The sequence below is a fragment of the Podarcis erhardii genome (genome assembly GCF_964252035.2).
Source record: "Podarcis erhardii genome assembly, chromosome: 1".
NCBI lineage: Eukaryota > Metazoa > Chordata > Lepidosauria > Squamata > Lacertidae > Podarcis > Podarcis erhardii.
The window spans coordinates 11,487,152-11,508,912 of record NC_138497.1 but is presented as its reverse complement, the minus strand read 5'-3'; the positions used below and the strand labels follow the sequence as shown (position 1 = coordinate 11,508,912).

General features: G+C 43.4%; 1 protein-coding gene across 1 annotated transcript in view; it reads right to left on the bottom strand.

Moving 5' to 3' along the window:
- Window positions 1–21,761, bottom strand: part of BRF1 (BRF1 general transcription factor IIIB subunit) — a gene marked incomplete at its 5' end in the record, with an annotated part of 190,627 nt that overhangs the window by 6,369 nt on the left and 162,497 nt on the right. The window contains one exon of the mRNA XM_081861258.1: window positions 19–70. Within this exon, the coding sequence (XP_081717384.1) occupies window positions 19–70 (52 nt within the window). The remainder of the gene's footprint in view (window positions 1–18; window positions 71–21,761) is intronic.

The following is a 21,761-nucleotide window of genomic DNA, read 5'->3' as shown; positions in this document are numbered from 1 at the left end:
TCAAACAAAACACTGTACCTCTTCTGTTGCAGGCTTTTTTGCTAGCTGCGTCGAAATCATGGGTCTTAACCTGAACGGAAGAAGAATTCAAAATGTTAGACCCTGTGTGTGAAACAGAAAGGAAAAGGTTGAGCAAGTCTATCTAGAAAATGTTAAACAACCAGTTGAACTGGCACCCTTCCTGCTACAAAATGAAAAGCAAAGATCCCACGGAAAAGCGTCTGACGAGAATTAGGAGAAAGATAAGCCAGTAACAGCTCAGTTAACAAACCACCGCCTAATAATAAATTCACATCAGGTCACTCTGCACCAACAATAAAAACCTTACAGGATCAGGCTTATCCCGCATGATTCTCTATATATTTGGGTTTTCGGTGACCCATTTTGGGCTCTTCATCTTTTCCTAAGCTGCTTGAGACTTTGTTGTAGTAAGTCAAATAAATAAACAAGAAAGACCTGGCAGAGTTGCAAGAAAGTTCACCTGAGAGCAACATTAAGATTCCTGAAGCCCTGGAGAGTAATACTCCGAGGGCAGCTTGCTATGGAAACAAGGAGTGGCATTATACAGAAGCAACAGCCAGCCTGTCTTGCATGGCATTCCATTTCTGGCGTAATACCGAGGACCCAGAGGAAGTTCAATTTACTACCTATCTTCTGAACTGGCCCAATAAGTAGTTGCAAAGGCACACTTTGAAGCATATCTCCTGCTCCTTTGGCTGCTTTAAAATGTGTTACAAAAACACTTTATCTCATTTAAAATTGAATTTATTTTACTTTTTGCTAAGCATTTGTCTTCAGGCTGCAAATATGTGAAGGGCTGATTGTGCAGAAGGTTATTACAGCGGTATTTTCTATGTATATAATTACAGTAAGCTACCCTAAGACTACAAGGAAGGGAACAAAATGCATTAAAAATAATCATTAAAAAAGTCAGAGGAATCTGTTTTATCCATTTCTCTCTGTTCTTCAGATTCACGGTGTCTTAGTGTACACCGATGAACAGCATCCAAAATGTTACGGCCGCTCAAACAAACAATGGCAAACCCTGCAATGCATTTCCCTCCCTTGGGCTGTGGGTGTTTTGCTTTTAAAACTCCAAATTCTGTTATCTGAATAAATGTGGTCTGCTTAGCTTGCATAATTTAAATGGTTTCCAAGTAAATATGCACAGGATTTTCAAAATGTTTGGAAAGTTTTTGGAAATGTGCGAGGGTTAACCCAGGTCATGGAAAGCGAAAGAATGGAAATGTTGGTTAGATGGACTGTGCAGGGCACCTTCCCACTAAGCTATGGGAGACTTGTTGTTATAAGAAGCAGTAGTAAGAACATGGCCTAGCTGATTCCTAGCGACATTTGAAAACGTGAACCCATCAGTCGGACAGGGGCAGAACCACTGGAAAACGATACCCCCAACAAACCCAGAAGGATGATCCACTGTGAGTTTCCCGTGAACCGCCCTGAGATCTTATGATGAAGGGTGGTTTATAAATCTAATACAGTGGTACCTCGGGTTACATACACTTCAGGTTACAGACTCTGCTAACCCAGAAACAGTGCTTCAGGTTAAGAACTTTGCTTCAGGATGAGAACAGAAATCGTGCTCCGGCGGTGCAGCGGCAGCAGGAGGCCCCATTAGCTAAAGTGGTACCTCAGGTTAAGAACAGTTTCAGGTTAAGAACGGACCTCCAGAACGAATTAAGTTCTTAACCCGAGGTACCACTGTACTGTTAAAACTTGCCCCCTTAATACAAAGCTGAGGTGACTAACGTAAGTCTGCCTGCCCCCCGGTCAAAACTCAGTTAACAAATCCTTCTCCATGGTCTTGTAACAAATCCCTCCCCACTGTTAAACAGTTCCCCATTAAGGCTATTCATGATACCCCTTAAGCCAGCTCCAGTCTGAACTGGGCTCTAGACCCCAGTTCAAGGGGAGCCCTACCCTATCAGGGAAGCGGGTGGCGCTGTAAGTCTAAACCACTGAGCCTCTTGGGCTTGCCGATCGGAAGGTCGGTGGTTCAAATCCATATGACGGGGTGAGCTCCCATTGTTCTGTCCCAGCTCCTGCCAACCTAGCAGTTCCAAAGCACGCCAGTGCAAGTAGATAAATAGGTACCATTGCAGTGGGAAGGTAAACGGTGTTTCTGTGCGCTTTGCTTTCCGTTATGGTGTTCCCTTGTACCAGAAGCAGTTTAGTCATGCTGGCCACATGACCCAGAAAGCTGTCTGTGGACAAACGCCGGCTCCCTCAGCCCGAAAAGCGAGATGAGTGCCGCAACCCCAGAGTCGCCTTTGACTGGACTTAACCGTCCAGGGGTCCTTTACCTTTTCCCCACCGGGGAGGGGCTTCTCTTCCCCACCCACCCTTTGTTAAGCATCGTAAGTGGGGTGCCAGTTTGCTTAACTGCAGTTCGCACAGGACCTTAGGGAGCAAAGTTACGGCCTACAAAGAGGTAAGTGCAGCATAGACAGCTAGGGGGTGATTTTAATGGATAATCACTTAGTTGCATCTTCACATCATTAAGCATCAGTGCAGAAGACATTAAAGGTCTTCTTTTTTTAAAGAAGAGACAAGAATGGTGGTGATTATACTGATTAGCCACTGCAACCGGAATGTGCTGGCATCATAGGAGAAACCACACTTCCCAACGATACCCTGAAGACATCCTCGCCTCCCAATTAGGAACAAGCTGTTGAAGAAATCCCCAGGGAAACCAGAATCTGTTGACATTTGTTTTACAGACGAGGAGGGTTCATATGCACCCTGAAAGTAGTTAGGCTTCGCTGCAGTACAGAGAATATTCCACTTTCCTTTTAAGTAAAATGGTGCAATAATTGGCATTCCCTTCCCCTCCAACCCAACTACCAAAATTTATAAGGAACTGTGGTGTGAGCAGATTACTGACCTTCACAAATAACTGGTTAGATCCATTTTTAAATTTCCACCCAAGGATGTTGTTCCCCACCTCATGGGGAATTTTGCAATAGCTTGCAAGTCAATAAAAAGATAAACTACAGTGCAAAAAGGATAAGATATTAAGAGAAACCTAAGAAAAGCTTAAACAAATCCAAGAACACACATAGCAACAGCCAGTAATAAAGTATTTTAATAGAAAATTAACAAGAGAGCCAACCACCTTCTCTGCTTGCACAACCTGCAATCATTTCCTGACTTTTCAATGAACTGGAAGGTAAAAAGTCCAGCAACCTGTTTTCCCTCGTGACCAACCAGGTGGTGATGGGAAACCCAAAACGAAGATAGCCCTTTCCTGCTCATGTTTGCTTCTTCAGACGCAGAAGGTGTCTGCTTCAGTCCACAGCTGGGAGCTGGATGGAGTAACAGTCTGATGCAGTTTAAGGTTGCTTTCTGCTTTCCCAGAAACTGTATTTAGTGGCATGCCGCCTCTGTTCCCGACTAACAGTCATCAGCAGCCATATCCTCAATGAATTTATCCAACCTTCTTTTCAAGCAGTCCAGCTTGGTGGCAACCACTACATCTCAAGGTAGCAAATTCCACAGTTTACCATAGCTGTCAATGTTTCCCTTTTTTAAAGGAAAATTCCCTTATTCTGAATAGGATTCCTCGCAAGAAAAGGGATAAGTTTACAGCTATGCAGTTTACCTATGCTCTATGTGAATACGTCCTCCTTTTGTCTTTCCAGAACACTCCAGTGTTCACTTGGAGGACTCTGGAGTCCAGTATCTCTAGCATCTAGTTCTCCCTATCCATTATCTGCAAAACCTTGCATCGTTTTATAAATCTGCCATGCCCCCTGCTTGTCTTCTCTCCTCCCTCCAAAACGGTACTAATCTCCAGATGATGAAAGGTTTCATAATGGAGAAGCTAGGATTGGTGGCTGGTTGTAAGAAGGCAGTCTGAGCTCTGTGGGGCACAGCCCCATTCGTCCTTATGGACCCACAGCCTTCCGCTGCCTCCAGCCTCTTGATTCTTCTCATTTTCCTTTTGTCCCTCCTGGCCAAACTGACTTCCCTCTGAAGGCTCTTCCACAAAGAGGGGATCACAACAGAAAAACCCTGCTCACTGCAGCCTCCCAAGGCCACAGCAACAAAAGCAAGACCTCTGTGGCAGATTTCAGAGCATGCAGGGTGGAGAATGCCACATAACCTATGGGACCGCCTCTCCTGGTATGCCCCGCGGAGGACCTTAAGGTCCACAAATGACAACATTTTGAAGGTCCCAAGTCACAAGGTGGTAAGGTTGGTCTCAACTAGGGCCAGGGCCTTTTCAGTACTGGCCCCAACTTGGTGGAACGCTCTGTCACAAGAGACTAGGGCCCTGCGGGACTTGACATCTTTCCACAGGGCCTGCAAGACAGAGCTGTTCTGCCTGGCTTTTGGTTTGGACTCAGTCTGACCCTTATGTTTCCCTCCCCTTATGGTTTTGACTTTTAAAATGAGGCTGCATTTTAAATTGCATTTTAACCTGTATTTTAAATTTCTTTTTCTTTTTCATTTTTCTTTTCCTTATTATGTTTTTACTGAAATTTTATTGGTGCTAGCCGCTCTGAGCCTGGCTCTGGCCGGGGGAGGGCAGGCTATAAATAATTATTATTATTATTATTATTATTATTATTATTATTATTATTATTATTATTACATCAGGAGTCCTGGGCAGCAAACCTGGAGCACCAACAATAAATTTTACCAATGTATTTCCCTCTAAGGCATTACACACAATACTGCTTCTCCTCTTCCTACCCCTCCCTCCCTCTCTCTCCTTTTTAAGAGGAGGAAAATAGTTTATGCCTTTTGGCCGATCACATTCTCCATAGGGAGCAATTCTCCCTTTTACTGTACATGATGTACAGAAAAGTTTTCACAGTGCTGGGTATTCTTGCTGGCGCTTTTTTTTTTTAATACTGCAAATGCCCTGACCTCCTTACAAGAAAGCAGCCTTCTGCCATCCCAGCCATATGGAATCGTAAATGGCTGGCTGCCATGGCTACAAATATTGGCTCCTTCTGCTGTCTCGTTTAACCAGCGAGGGCTCAGTTACCGAGAGATATGCCATCATTGGGGGGGGGGGGAGAAAAAAACAGCTGTTTTCTAGGCTGAGGTGGAAGCAGACACTGCTCTTCAAGCTCAAAGAGCCCCTGAAAAGAAGGGCCCAGGTCTTTTATTCCAACTTTGCAACAGACGGGTCTTGCCGCAGTTGGCACAAACCACATATGTTTCTTTGATTTTTCAGATTTTTTATTATTATTATTATTATTATTATTATTATTATTATTATTATTCTGGGGAAGGGCAAAGAGGAGGCTAATAAAATTGGGTAGATTCAGAACAGACAAAAGGGGAGCAAGTTTATGGAATTTGCTGCCGCAAAATGTGGTAATGAGCACTAGCCTAGGTGGCTTTGAAAAGAGAATATATAAGTCCACGAAGGATAGGTCAGTCCAATGTCTAACAGCTATGACATTAATAATATATAGTAATAATTTATTATTTCTACCCCGTCCATCTGTCTGGGTTTCTCCAGCCACTCTGGGCAGTTCCCAACAGAATATTAAAAATACGACAAAACATCAAACGTTAAAAACATCCCTAAACAGGTGACAAGTTTGAAGTGTAGCATGGAGTGGTCCTGTACTGTGTTCCAGACAACTCACCTCTTCCAGGATACTCTATTACAGTGGTTCCCCCAACTCCCCTTCTGAACCACTTGTAAACTGCTGAGGTTGTTGGTGAACAACTTAAATGGTTTTTCTTCCAGTTGCAGTAATTCTAATGAGCAGTGCTAGGTGCTGTATGGTTTTCAATTCTATTTTTACAGTCATGCTGTGGACCACTTAAGTGACAGTCATCTGCGGACCACAGTTTGGGAACCTCTCGCTCTATTACGGTTCTCTTCCCCTCAATCCCGATGATGAGGGCTATTTTAGAAGCCCTGTGTTCCTAAGCAGTTGGTGGAGATCAGCATGGGAGAGCATTCCTGCCTTCATGTCCTGCTTGTGGGCATCTCAAACGCATCTAGCTTGCTGTCCATTCTGATAAGGAGAAAGCTAGTCCAGCTGGACCTTTGTTCTGGTCCAACAGGCTTCTTCTTGCGAAGGGTCTTTATTCCAGAGGAGATGCCTTGCAAAATTTACTGTTGCTGTATGCTATATTTTATTGCACTTTCCCCCACATCGGAGTTCTTGCAGGACGTGCCACTGTCTTGTACTAAATTGAAATACTTCTGGTTATTATTCATGGCTAATGAGTGCAGTCCTAAGCACTGGAAGCCCCACAGCTCAATTAGACCTAAATCCTAGTCAGTGTCCTTACAATTTATGCATGCACATCCACCCACACTGGGCCCACACTGGGGGAGGGGGTGTATCAACAGAAGAAATGATGTGAGTTGATAAAATAACCGATTGCCAAAAATAAAGGCCCAGAAAATAGGAAAATCAACTAACAAGTTTTTTGTTGTTGTTTTTAAAGTTGATTAACCAACTACCTGTTGTCTAGCAGAATTAACTCACATTGGGATAATTAACTCACATTTGGTTTCACCAAAACCACAGGTGAAATGCTGAATGTAGTGAACAATAACTTACTAATGAAATGCAAAAGGCTGCACTGTGATTTCCAACTGCAATAAAACAATGGAACCAAAAGAGCTTCAAAATGGAGGTGAGCACATCCCTAAGTCACAGTCCCACTGTTGAAAATTTGCCCCATACCAAATTAATCAATCTACAACTGTTGATCAGTCTACATTTAAACTGCTTAGAGCTTTGAAATGAGTCGGTTTAAATAAAAAAACCACCCCCACCCCCAAAGCAATAAATTGGTTGAACCAGCTTGAAAGCTATCTAACTAGCACCCCGTCCAATGAACTATTTAACAGTGAGAGCTGACAAAGCTGACATTCTCCTGACAAAATGTGATTGGGATGAAATTTGTCACTGTGTCTGCTCACCGCTGAATCTGCTTAGCTCATGTTCTGTCTTCAATTGAGCTGTAGAAGATAACATCTAAGTTTGTCCTCTAGCTTAACAACTTAAAAGAAGATTCGATATAATAGATTCTGACAGGGCTGAAGCGCGCATAAATTGAATTGCCAAAGTGAACAAACACGGAGGGTAAGAAACAACAACAGGCAGGCTGCGGTAAACAGCTGCTTTTATTTGCTTTCATTCTATAAGTGAAAATTAGACCATGCAGACACCCTAGGAGCAACCATGATATGAAAGTTAAATTAAGATGCTCCATTTTGCAATAGAGCAAAAGGGGGTGGAGCAAGGGAGAATCGTGTTAGCCACCCTGATCCCCTTGGATGTGAATGAAGGGAAAGAGAAAAAAATTCTTTTGAAATTTCATTCTGTTACCCAGGGTGGGAAGCCCATCTGTTCAAACAAGCTCAAATGAGACTGGGGGACATAGTTCAACCTAAGGACCACATTCCCTTGTGGGGAAGCTCCCAGTCTACATGCCAGTGATGGTGGAGCAATGGATGCAATTCTCTCCCTTGTGGATGTTACATTGCAGCCATTGGGAAAGGCAGAGGTTACGCTACATATGTCATGGATTGGTTGGAGGCACCAACCTGGGGACTCTCCAAGGAAAGAAGGCTCCGAGCCCAGGGATTGGTAGTGGGACAACAATGAGCGGTCAGAGGGAGAAGAGGGGAAAGACTGGGAGGAGATGTCATAAGCTGAAGAGATAACAGGGCTCAGAGGGCTGGAAGTGTCTGTGGCAGAGAGATGTCCGGAATAAGAGGCAGAAGCTGAAGTAGGAAAGGAGTGAAGTTAAGGGGCAGAGATGGGTCAGGCTGGTGAAGAAGCACAGGGGGTCTCCTGCTGCAACAAGCTCCCCTCCCCTCTGGTCTCCCAGAACCAGGAGAGACATGAAGTGGACGGAGCAAAGGCAAAGACGCCAATGTAGTCTCAGATTGTTCGGGGAAAACCCTGGAGAGGAGGAGACCTAGGCAGCTGTGGGAAGGCAGATACCTTCAGTCTCCACAACTGCCTCACCGGGCCAAGATCTACTGAAGAAGAATTGCTGTGCTCATTGGGCATGGTGCTCCTGAGCCAATCCTGTTTCTTCTAATGAAGAGTTAGCTTCACTTACTCTGGGTGATTTATTGCTGGTTCGCTCCTGACAACATGCATATCTTCATCCAGGCCAGGAAAATACATTATTGCAGTTGAAGGACACATTCCAAACAGGCAAAAACAGCTGCAGAGGGTGTAGAAGTGGGTTGGTGAAGGGCAAGCCCTGGAGAGGGGAAATGGTCTAGACTCTGGGGAGGTTTCCAGGGGCCAGACTGAGAGGCCTGGAGGGCTGCATTTAGCCCCAGGCCTGGGGTTTAAACCTAGCTATGTGGCAAATATGTATAAGATGGAAGTGGGAGGAATTTTTTTAGAGCCAGCTTTTCTTTTCTTTTTAAAGGGAGGGCATGGAAAGGTAAAGGAGTGGCATAGCAAGGGTTCAGCTCCCCACACATATTCCCCTTTCTCTACTAACCAGACACATTCCCCCCCATCTCCACCCTGCTTTATGCTTGATGAGGTCAGGCCAAGACTTAAACATAACAGTTCTGCTGCCATCACATCTCGTTTGAGCATGAATGGAGATGCAATCCCCAGCATGAGAAATCTCTTAGGCATCAAAATAAAGCCAGGCACCTTTGCCATCTACCAAAAGTCTTTCTAATCCCCCTAAGAGCAGACAAGCATATTCTGGTAATTCCTTATTCCTAGCTCTAGGTTCTCCAATTTGTGCTTTTCTAAGAGTCAGAGAGAGGGAGGGAGAGATCTTAATCTTGAATAGTGCAAAGCACTGTTATACTATGTGAACCCCTTATTCCACCTGTTCATTTAACAGCATAATGGCAGCAAGGAAGAATTGGATTTTCCAATGAAAAAGTGTTTTCTGTCAAGCATTCTTATAATGGAGTTCTATATTCTCTTGCTTCTCAACGAGAGATCTGCAAATCACAGCCCGCTCACCCAAGTGCTAAACCACTCACCTCTTTCCTATTCCCCTGACCCTGCACCATACTTTGCTGCTCATGATGGCAGCTACGGACCAGTCCCATCTTTCCTTCCAATACCATACATGCATGCATGTGGATGGGCAACACTGCCAAGCAACAAGGAGGCCAGTGCAAGCAACACCCACTGGGTGCAGCAGGTACACAAAGCAGGTCATGGGCTCCAGAGCAACACTGCAATGCAACATTTTCTCTGGGGAACATTCTTAGGTACCCCTTTCTAAGACTTACGGAAATAGCCTATCACTATAATCTGTGTTACCAGCACAATTTAAGTCTTGGCTATAAGTGGGGCCACTGAGACATAAAAGGCTGGCACAGATCAATGCTTGGTTAAGAGAAGGTTTGTCATGGGCCATGGAATCACACACTCCTTCCACAGCCCCCTTCTGCCCATCTTAACCATGACTGGGGGTCCGCTCTCAATCTCTTAGTTGTGTTTCTTATGCCAGCACTGACCCTAAGAAGGTATGCTGAAGCTCCAGCAAATGGTTACAGGTTGTCCTTCTCCAATATGGTGGCCTCCATATTTGGACTACAACTCCAGTTGCGCTGGTTGAGAATGACCAGAACATCTGCAGAGCTTTCTTCTGGGTAAGATTATCTTCCATGAACACGGTCTTAATAGTGAGTTTGTGAGTGACTGTGGAGGCCAATTCTGGATCCACACGTCCTTCCACAGTGGGGACATAGGTTTCTGGGTGGGAGTTGATCAGGGTGAGGGTTTGCAAAATGTGCCTTCCTCTTAGCACGTTTCTCCCTTTCGTCCTCAGTTATAGCGTCTTCAAAGCCCATGACACCTTTGGTAAAGGCTGTTCTCCAACTGGAGCGATCACAGGCCAGTGTTCCCCAGTTGTTGGTGTTTATACTACATTTTTTTAGGTTTGCCTTGAGACAGTCTTTAAACCTCTTTTGTTGACCACCAGCATTATGCTTTCCATTTTTAAGTTCGGAATAGAGTAGTTGCTTTGAAAGACAATAATTAGGCATCCAAACAACATGAGCAGTCCAACAAAGTTGATGTTGAAGAATCATTGCTTCAACACTGGAGATCTTGGCTTCTTCCAATACACTGGCATTAGTTTGCCTGTCTTCGCAGGTGATGTGTAAAAACTTTTGGACACATGGTTGATGGACTCTTTCAAGAAGTTGGAGATGCTGTTCATAAGGGGTCCATGTTTCACAAGCATACAGTAAGGTTGGTAGTGCAGTAGTTTTGTAAACAAGCATTTTGGTTTCCCTGCGAACATCCCGGTCCTCAAACACTCTGCAGAGCACCAGGTTTGTGAAGGCTTGTATACGTAATGAAATAGCCCAACTGTAAAACTGTGTGGAGAATTCAATCATTTAAAACTGTATGTAACGAGATACTAAATTTCTAAAAATCAAGGAACAAATTGTGCTCCCTGAATTACGTTAAGGCTTATAGCAGAGCAATCTTAAGTGCAAGATTAACCACATTAGTGCTTTTAACCTCCTGACAAAGTTAATCAATATTTGTGTTTTTTAAAAAATAAAACAAAACCCAGGCCTCACAAAAAGAATATAACGAGCGAAAAGACGAAAAGGAAAAACATACACTAACCATTCATTTCCAGGAACATTCTACAGGGATTGTAATTATCCAAAGGTGATGCAAGATTCATTGCAAGCACTTCCTCTCTTGAAAGCACTTCGATGGCATAGCCATAATCCCCCCCAACTCTATCAGATAACATTAAAAACCTCTTGCTGGCAAACACACAAAAACACAGAACAGGGGAGTGGGTAGTTTTTAAACAGTAACCGTGAAGTAAAAGAAATGGTTGAAAAAGATATTTCTACCTGCATGTGGTATGCAGCACATTAAAAGAAAAATACCCGCAACCATCTGGAAATCAACAGAACTTTGACTTTGTTTTGAGATTATCTTTCACTCGTACCTAATTATAAGCCACAAATCATTCCTTCTTGTTTGCAATTTATAGCATCTGATTAAGGCAAATCTCTTATTTAAAAAGCAAACATTTCTCTAAAATTCCTGGCTAAAGCCATTTAATCAGACAGCTTCAAAGTGCCGCCCTGGAAAGATTGCCCACCTTCCTCCACAAAGGGTTGGAGAGGGAGAAAAAGCACATACACCCGCTTTAACACATACAGTACTGTTCTGTGAAAGATACACAGAATCAAAGGAAATGTCAACAAATGTTTTTAAAGTATGTTGTTCCTGAAGTATACAGTCACCGAAAAGCATAATGAATCCTAACTCCTTTCCCAAATCAAGTCTCTGGGAAATAATCAGGCTTTGGCACAAGCAGAACGAGAGAGTTATCAGCAGGAAAACTCTGAAGTTATCTTCAAATATCTGAAGGGTGTCACATGGAAGATGGAGCGAGCTCGTTTTCTGCTGCTCCAGAGGGACCCGAACCAATGGACTGAAATTACAAGAAAGGACATTCTAACTAAATATTAGGAAGAACATTCTGACGGGAAGAGCTGCTCGACAGTGGAAAGAAATTCCTCAAAGGGAGATGGACTCCTCTTCACTGGAAGGTTCTAAGCAGCAGTTGCATGGGCACCTGTCATGGATTCTATACCTGCAATTTCTGCATTGCAGAGGATTGGACTAGGTCAGGCATGTCAAACAGGTCAATCGTGATCTACCAGTCAGTCGCGGGACGTCCGTGGTCGATCTCCCCAAAAAAGAAAAGCTCAACAACTCTGCCTCCCTAAGAAAAAAGCTCAACAACGTTGGTCAATCCAAGGGGTAGATCACTGCCAATTTTTTTAGTGGGAGTAGATTGCAGTCTCTTGGAAGTTGGAGATGCCTAGACTAGACTAAAAAGCAGAGACATCACCTTGCCAACAAAGGTCCATATAGTTAAAGCCATGGTTTTCCCATGATGTATGGAAGTGAGAGCTGGACCATAAAGAAGGCTGATCGCCAAAGAACTGATGCTTTTGAATTGTGGTGCTGGAGGAGACTCTTGAGAGCCCCATGGACTGCAAGAAGATCAAACCTATCCATTCTGAAGGAAATCAGCCCTGAGTGCTCACTGGAAGGACAGATCCTGAAGCTCCAATACTTTGGCCACCTCATGAAAAGAGAAAACTCCCTGGAAAAGACCCTGATGTTGGGAAAGATGGAGGGCACAAGGAGAAGGGGACGACAGAGGACGAGATGGTTGGACAGTGTTCTCATAGCTATGAACATGAGTTTGACCAAACTGCGGGAGGCAGTGGAAGACAGGAGTGCCTGGCGTGCTCTGGTCCATGGGGTCTCAAAGAGTCGGACACGACTAAACAACTAAACAACAAGATTAGGTGAACCTTGGGGGTTCCTTCCAGCTCTACAGTTCTTTTTTTAAAAAAAGCCTTTAAGAAGCACCTTAGAGTTAGCAGCAAGGATGCCTGCTGAGTCGCCAATGTTTGGATTTCTGAGTGGGTGCCATTGGGCGTCTTCAGTGTCCCCCAGAACAGTGACATACACAGGAGACAAGGAGAGAGAAATAGTGTTTCCACACCCACTTTACTTTTCTAAGGGATCTGGGTAAGAGTAGTATCCAGAATTGATCAAAGCTTGAAAAACGCATAGTGCTGAAAGGTTGCCTTTTCAAGGAAGAAAAAGGCAACCACCTTCACAACCTCCTGGCCATGGCTTTGTGGGCACTAGGGGAAGTCCTCAAAGGCACCACTGTGCCCACTGGCACCATGTTGTCAACTCCTGCATTACAGTTTTATAAGTACCCATGATGATAATACAGGGAAGTTCTTAAATGCTTGATGTTTTATTGCGTTTCTAATGCTTTGCTGGGAGCCGCCCAGGGTGGCTGGGGCAACCCAGTCCGATGGGTGGCATATAAATTATTATTATTAATATTATAAAGATGCCCTTGGACTTTAGAAGAAACACAACAACAAATAAATGTTACTCAACCCTCTCCTTAAAAGCTTGCTGAAGTTTCATGAAGCTGGTTTCATGCTGAGTCACTAACGCATTCAAATGGTCTACAAACAACAATTATCTGCAATTAGCACACAGACTGGAGACTCAGTCCTGGAATAGCATCGTACTTTCAAGGTAGATTGGGCCATCCAGTATAATTGAATTTATCTGCTCCATGGTGCCAGGATACACTTAAATGAAGAAAGAAAGAAAAACTCTGCCAACATACAACAGGGCTGGCTCCAGAAAACTGACTGTTCAAGCATATGCAGAATGTGACCCTGGTATCTTTACTGGAGTACCAGGGGCTTAATTTTGGGACAGCATGTTTTATCACTGGTCCTCACTTCTCCCCACACACCACACACATAAGACAATGCCTGGATTACTTGTGCGGTTGGGACCAGCCTATCCAACACAGGTTTATCCACTCATTTCTGCACAAAGTTCACTCTTCACCTCAATGTAAGGTGGCCTTTGTGTCTTGACTTAATTTGTCTTTCAATTTGGTGCAAATTCATCAGCTATCAAGCTTATTTACTCCTTCTAGGGATGCGGGTGGCGCTGTGGTCTAAACCACTGAGCCTCTTGGACTTGCTGTCTCATAGGGCTGGGAGGTGAAATCCACTTCAAATTGTGAAGCATCCAGTTTGAGCCCAGCAATTCCTCAATACATTACTGGATGTAGCTATGTGCCCAATTCTACTTTGACCCATACCCTGATCTGGAGTCATGCTAACAACACAATTCTGTGCTTGCTTGGAAATAAGTGCCACTGAGTTTAATAGGCTCTACTCCCAAGTAAATGGATACAGGATTGCAGTCGTAAGTGATGTGAAGGATGCTGTTTTTTATATCTAACACTTTTCATATCTATTTCACTGGGAAATATGGTGTCAACGTAGGAAATGACTATCTTTACTTTGAAATACACTGCCAAGTAGCCTAAGGCATTATTAGGCCAGCGCGGAGGGCCTTCTGATGGTTCCCTCACTGTGAGAAGCCAAGTTACAGGGAACCAGGCAGAGGGCCTTCTCGGTAGTGGTGCCTGCCCTGTCGAATGCCCTCCCACCAGATGTCAAAGGAAAAAAAACAATTACCAGACGTTTAGGAGACATCTGAAGGCAGCCCTGTTTAGGGAAGCTTTTAATATCTGAAGGACTGTTGTATTTTAATATTTTGTTGGAAGCTGCCCAGAGTGGCTGGGGAAACCCAGCCAGAAGGGCAGGGTATAAATAACAACAACAACAACAACAATTAACAGTGTATCATAAGTTTTGCAAGAGACATACAAAGTATTTTGGGTTCTCCTTCTCAGGAGTTGCATATTAAAACAAAAACAAAATAAATGTTGGGGGTGGGATAATTACAGTGGTACCTCGGGTTACAGACGCTTCAGGTTACAGACTCTGCTAACCCAGATATAGTTCCTTGAGTTAGGAACTTTGCTTCAGGATGAGAACAGAAATCGTGCGCCGATGGCACAGCGGCAGCGGGAGGCCCCATTAACTAAAGTGGTCTTCAGGTTAAGAACGGACCTCCAGAACGAATTAAGTTCTTAACCCGAGGTACCACTGTATGCCAAACTAAAGTTTAGCACATATCTCTTATTCAGCGTAACTCACAGTGTCTTGTTTGTGTGAGAAACAGAATGATTAAGTACAGTTGAAAATGAATGAGGCACGAGGGAGAGCCTATCAGGGTGGATTGATTTAAATCAGCCAGAAAAAAACATTTTAAATCAAGTTTTCCATTGCAACCTCTTCACATATTTCCTAAACAGTGCAAATTTGATCATTAAATCATGTTTATCTGCAACTAAACAAAGTATGATTTACATTGTTGTTTCCTCCTTAACCAGGGCTTGCATCTCATTGCGTCAATGCATATATTTTGCCATAGAATCCTAGAATTGCAGAGTTGGAAGAAACCACAAGGATCATCTAGTCCAACCCCCTGCCTGCAATGCAGGAATCTTTTGCCCAACATGGGGCTTGAACCCACAACCCTGAGATTATTTTCTCCTAGAAAAGAAAATGGCTTTAAAATATTAAAAGATCAGCTGAATTCTGGAATCTCACAAAAACTTAGTAAAAAGGTCCATGGAGGACAGGTAGAAGCAAAGCCTGGGACTTAATGGGCAACCTACAGCAGATTATTTTCTTGAGATGAAAATCAAATGCTTATTTTTGGCAGGTAGGGTGTAATCATATTTGAGAAATGATCAAGCCTTCTTTAATTCAATGCATCTGGTGGAGGCATTGATTTAATTTAGAGATTAACTGTAGGCCCAACATGCTTAAATTAAATTTATTTAACACTGACCTAGTTGCAGTATTTGCAATTTATTTATTTTTAATCTAATTTATTTATTTTTTAAAGTTTTATTTTTCTTAAGTCAAATTTAATTTATCCACAATCCTCATAAAGAAAATATTACTGTAGCTGAGATGGGGGGGAACCCTCTCACTTTGTGAACTCTTAGATACAGTGTATATAAATAACCTTAAGGGTGTGGAAACAAGATATTTCATTGATCTTCACACCACTAAAATTCTGCATCCAGCTTTGCTCTCTCCTTGCTGCCACCAGCATTTAGTGTTCATTTATAGCTTGGGATAAGCGAGATGATTCTAAAAACAAAAGTAGGATAGGCAATCCGTCTTAACCTGATCCCAACCAAACCTTGCATTTCAGCAGAAGAATTCAGTTTGCCAGATGTCTGGATGCGGCAGGAAAAAATGGCTCCCTGGAACATGTAGATGTAGAATCAGAAAACATTTCAGCCAGGTTTGTAAATAAAGCCTCATTTTTCTATATGAGTTATGATAGGTGTTTTGGTTTTTTTAAAAAAACCAAAAACTCCGCCCAAGCTTTAGCTGTAAAGTAAATGTATTAAATTAAAATTCATTGGGGTTGTTTCATTTGGGGGGGGGGGGAGGAATGCTAATTTATAGTATCATAGAACTGTATACACCTTTAGGCAAAAGGCAAAAACGTTCATTTTTGACCAGGCCTTTGGTTGATTTGATTGGCCATTTTAAAATGTGGGGGTTTTTTGAGAGGGAGATTATTGGGTTGTTGTTTTTATTTTGATTATATATTTTGTGGTTTTATATTTTGATTTTGTTCTGTGAACCGCCCTGAGACCTCCATATATAGGGCCGGTATATAAATTCAAATAATAATAATAGTTGGAAGGGACCCTAAGGGTTATCTAATCCAACCCCCTGCAATGCAGGAATCTCAGCTAAAGCATCCTTGGCTGATAGCCAAACACCATTCAATGAGGTAGGAAAGAAACCAAATTTAGCAAAGTAAGGGGGTGTCTGTGATGTTACATGGTTTGCTTTCCTTAGGCTTAGTTTCACTGTAATGTCCAGTTTGTACACACCACTGCGCCTGATCATAGCTTAGTGTGAATACACAGGCTCCCAGAAAGGAGATTGCAGTCGCTTTGCTACTGAGATAAGTTACACTATGGTTTGGGCTTAGTGTGTCATCCAAAACTGAGCTTGTGATTTGCCTCCTAGGAAGTGGTATAACTTGTGGAGAGGGGAGGGTGTGTGGATGTCTTGAGGGCCAGATAGACAGACATATGTTGGACAACATATGGGCCCCAGACCTGAGGTTCACACCTCCGCCACATGTTCACATGTCTGTCCTAAGCCGTGGTTAGGCTTTGTGAACCAGGTCTAGGATCCTAACCATGATTAAGGGGGATCAACCGTGGTTAGCACTAACCATGGTTAAGCATCATGTTTGCCACAGTTTGTTTATTTTCTAAGCCTTGTTTCTTCTTGGGTAGTGTCAACAGCTTGACAAAAAGTTTGTCAAAGTTGTGAGGAAGCCTTTTAGAGACCTTGATATAAGCTGTAACAAAAATGCTAAGTGCCTCAAGAAAAACCTTCCACTTCCTTTTGAATTTCATAGTACTTATGCTAACTTCTTAGTTGTTGTTTTCCCCTCAAATATGCACCCGTAAGATTCCCAGGGCGGTTAAGCTGCTTCGACGTATCGAGCTATACTGTAAGATCAATAAAGATACCCTGCTGCATTTTTTATTCCGAACATGCAGCCAAGGAACACTCAAGTAAAACAAAAACTGTGCCGAAGACAATAAAGAAAGCTAATATTCCCAGATGATGGTACTTACTTCAAAAAGAGAGGGAAGCAAACAGCCTAATTGGGAGGCCACTTTTGTACATGCTTTCAATACACCCATCCCTGTTCAGACCAGAAGGATTCCTGTTGCACATAAATAGATGATTAAGCCAGGGCTGGAGCCCCAACTTCAAAGGTTGCTATTAATACATTTGACAATTTCCCTTTATAGAGAACACGAACCAAACAAAGCGCCAACAACTGCAGCACCATTAAGGTCCCTTGGAATATGCCGCATTCTACTGAGCAAAGAAAATGTATTGATAGATTTGGCTTCTTACTAAACTTAGTGCAACATTTGCAATTAGGTAAGCTGCTTCCTACAAAGCTTTGAAAGACTAAAAAAAAAAAGTCAGTTAATGGGGTGTTTGATGCACTTTCAGTTGTACACACAGGGAGTTTTGCACCAGTCGTGCTCCCTTGTCCAGCCAAACGGAGGGGGGCATCAGGCCCCCCAGCCTCCACATTTTCGATGGCAAAATACGAACTATTTTTTTGTTTAAAATATTGCATAGAATCGTAGGGCTGGAAGGGACCCTGAGGGTCATCTAGTTCAACCCCCTGCAATGCAGGAATCCTGCCCACAGCCATCCTGCTCAAACCACCAACCTTCTGGTTAAGAGCCAGGTGCACTGGCCCATTGTGCCACAGGCTCACATTATATACAGGCTCACATTAAAATAACATCAAAGCAATGCAATAAAATAAAATACAAAACAACAATTCACTGTAGAATTAAGAACAATCCAAGGAATGTACCACGTGTGGGAGTCCAGCGGCCAGCTCCACTCTCATCCTCCCTCTTCTTGAGAGATGAAGATCACAGGATGAAAGAAGCAACTGGTGTTAATTATCTGTTCAGCTTCTGAATGTTTATTGCTTGGCACAAGACAAATGGTTTGAAGTCCACTCTTAACCACGGGATCTTCATCTCTCAGGGACTGGGCAGATATTTGAACACCACCGTCGTGGTGAGATTACACCAACTAGTATCTAAGGTACTACTGCCCTTTTGGAGATTTCATATGTTAGTGCTCTCCTTAATTTTTATCCAGACACCTGAAAGCTTACTTCAACCAAAACAGACCACCCCTTACACTGAAAAGTTTCTTGATTTTTATCCAAGATCAGCACCGCAGCACCAGATTGTGGCCCAGGCAGATCCAACAGTAAGGCCAAGAGAATACCCGATTCCTTGAAGAGAATATTCCTGGAAATTTTAGATATTAACTCTTCCTATAAGTACATACTGGGTGCGTGTCATGATTTGTTCCAATCTGAATGGAAGAGAATGTTTATAGGTCCCTTATAGAGCGTTATAGCATATATTTATGTATTTCTCTAAATTCTACTCAAAATGCATGGGCTACAAATTGTTTGAGTCAATTTATAGTTCTCTCTTTGTTCTGGTTAGTTTAAAATTTACTTCTCCGCACAATATGTGTACACAGTCGTATGTCCTGAAACCTGAACTCTTTGCACAGTTATAAAACTGAACAAACATGGTGTTGTTGCTTTTAAACAACGAACTCCTCTGATGGTCACTTATAGCTTCAAGCTAAAATGACTCCGATGTCCCAACAATTAGCAATAGCCTATCCTAAAAAGCACTGATGGCCCTGGAGGGCAAAACCCCACCCTTCCCTTCCTCCACTGAAAAAGCTGCTTGCCGGCAACTTGCTATCCAACAGAGCAAGTTCTGCAACAGACTGCGATGCCGGGTAAAGTGATAATCCTATAAGATCATAGCCAAACACTACTGTGTCCACATCTGAGCCAGAAGTGCAGTTCTAAACTGAAAGCCTGATTCACCTAAAGGAAGATTTAACAAGTGCCATGTGGAGTTCATCCCTCTTTGGCCAGTGCCATCCCTAATAGCCCCGGACTGCCGTTTGAACTAGCAAGTATCAGCATGGAAGCCAGCAGAAATAAGGAGGAGAATAAAATAATTGTATAACAGGTAAGGGAGACAGGGCAAAGGCAGTTAGTGACTGTGCCATGGGCCAGCCCCACCCCCAACTTGGGAATTATGGTTGTCCTATCAAGCCAGCCCTCTGGTTTATGGCTGCTGTAGCTGAATGCCAGGTCGGCTTTGAGTAAGACCTCCCACATCCATGATCTGATTATGGATGTGGAGGTTGATCTTGCCACTGAAACCTGGTTGGGTGTGCAGGGTGGAGTTGGTCTCACCAAGCTGTGCCCACCAGGATACTAGGTGCAGCATCAGGACAAGCTTGAGGAGTGGGGAGGGGGACCCAGAGAGAGCCCCCTGCAAGACTCTTCTTCATGTGTCTCCTCCACGAGCGGTCTGGAGGGTATCAACAGGAAGAAGAAGAAGAAGAAGAAGAAGAAGAAGAAGAAGAAGAAGAAGAAGAAGAAGAGGAGTACAGTGGTGCCTCGCAAGACGAAAAGAATCCGTTCCGCGATTCTCTTCGTCTAGCGGTTTTTTTGTCTTGCGAAGCAAGCCCATTGACAGCTTAGTGGATTAGCTCTATTAGCGGTCTAGCGGCTTTTAGCGATCAGCTGAGAAGCGGCTTATCAGCGGATCAGCTGTTAAGCGGCTTAGCGCTTAGGAAAAGGGCGAAAAAAGTGAAAAAAACCCCGCGGGAACTCGCAAGATTTTTTCGTCTTGCGAAGCAACCCCATAGAGAAATTCGTTTAGCGAAGCGCCTCCAAAATGGAAAACCCTTTCGTCTAGCGGGTTTTCCGTCTTGCGAGGCGTTCGTCTTGCGGGGCACCACTGTAGTTTGGATTTGATATCCCGCCTTTCACTCCCTTTAAGGAGTCTCAAAGCGGCTAACATTCTCCTTTCCCTTCCTCCCCCACAACAAACACTTTGTGAGGTGAGTGGGGCTGAGAGACTTCAGAGAAGTGTGACTGGCCCAAGGTCACCCAGCAGCTGCATGTGGAGGAGCAGGGAAGCGAACCCGGTTCACCAGATTACGAGTCTACTGCTCTTAACCACTACATCACCCTGGCTCTCCAGGAGAACAGACCTTTTCTGCTGTAGCTCCCCACTTGTGGAATGCTCTCCCCAGGAAGGCTTGCCTGCTGCCTTCATTACATATTGTTAGGTGGCAGACAAAAATGGTTCTCTTTGCCAGTGGCCTTTTACACTGTGTGTTGGGCATATTGCTTTTGTCTGTTATTATGGTATGTATTTTTGTGTTTTTATATTGTAAACCGCCCTGTGATCTTCAAATGAAAGGCGGTATAGAAATTTAATTAAATCATCATCATCATGGGCAGTCTTTGGAAAACTCAGCTTGATAATGAAAAATATTCCCTTAGACTTGAAAGCGAAAGTGTTCAAAACGTGCATATTACCTTTGATATCTTATGGAGCGGAGGACTGGACAATAACACAAGAGAGACATGAACAGCCTTAGAATAACATAACATGCCACAGAATGTGCAATGTTAGCAATATCAATGGAAGATGGAAAAAATAATTGGATACAACAGAGATCGAAAGTTACAGCTGTAGTGGGAAAGGCCACAGAGTCAAAATGGACATCTGCAGGACATGTGGCAAGCAGTGATTCAGGCCAATCATGGAATAAGGAGTGTGGGTATGGAGACTCTACAATTTCAAAAGACCAAGGGACGACCACCTACGTGATGGGTGGAGAATTTCATGCTAACAGCAGGGCTTATGTGACTGCAAAAAGCAAACAACAGAACATGATGCAGAGAACTTAAAGAGGTGTGTATCCAAAGATGAATGTGAGTTGCTGCAGAAGGAGGCAGAGAAGGAGAACAAGGAGGAGAACCAGAAAATTCTGGGAAAGATCCGTACTTCACTGGCAGAGCATCTGCCAGTGATTCAATCCCCAACATCTGCAGGTAGGGATGGAATGTCCTGTCTGAAACCCTGGAGAGCCACTGTGAAGACAATATTGAGCTAGAGCGAACAATGGTCTGGCTATGTATAAGTTTCTAACTGAAATAGATTTGATAGCACTTAAGGAATTAAAAAGGGAAAAGAGCCAGTAAAAACAATTTTACTTCTCTTTGGATGATCAGAGTAAATGAAGGATCCAGGGAAGCTTCTCCTCCACCCCACCCCCACAATCCATCTTTTCTTTTCTTATAAAAACGCAGGAAAGTTTAATCCATAATCAAGTTATACATGATCCTTCTAACTCCTTGGTGGTGTCAGATATAATAAAAACATTACAAAGAGTGTGGGAACAGGGGAGGCACACAATTAGGAGTGCTGTTCTGGAGGTTTTTCCACCTCTGTCTCTCTGACAAAGTCCTACATTGTGCCCCAGGCACACCTTCCATACACAAAAATCACTCTCAGGGTATCATAGAGCAATGATCAAAATCTGAAGCACACTTCACCCGTCGGGAAATTTAATGACTTGGAGCAGTCTGAATTATTTGCAGGCTTGAGAGGGTGTATGTGCGTAAGAGAGGCAGAGAAGAGACAGCTTTGAGATTCTCTGTCTATGGAGACAAGAGAGCCAAAATAGACGTTACCTTGGCAAAAGCGTGATCCCAGCTCCACATTTGCACAGATCACGAGGAATGCAAGGGCAGCACTTAGGGTAGGATCTATGGGTGTCTCTCTGGCAAGGCTCACTTTTGGCTCTGGGGTGTCACTGGAAAAAAACTTGAAAATTGCAGGGAAGCACAAATTTTATTGCTATTGCTGCATCTGTT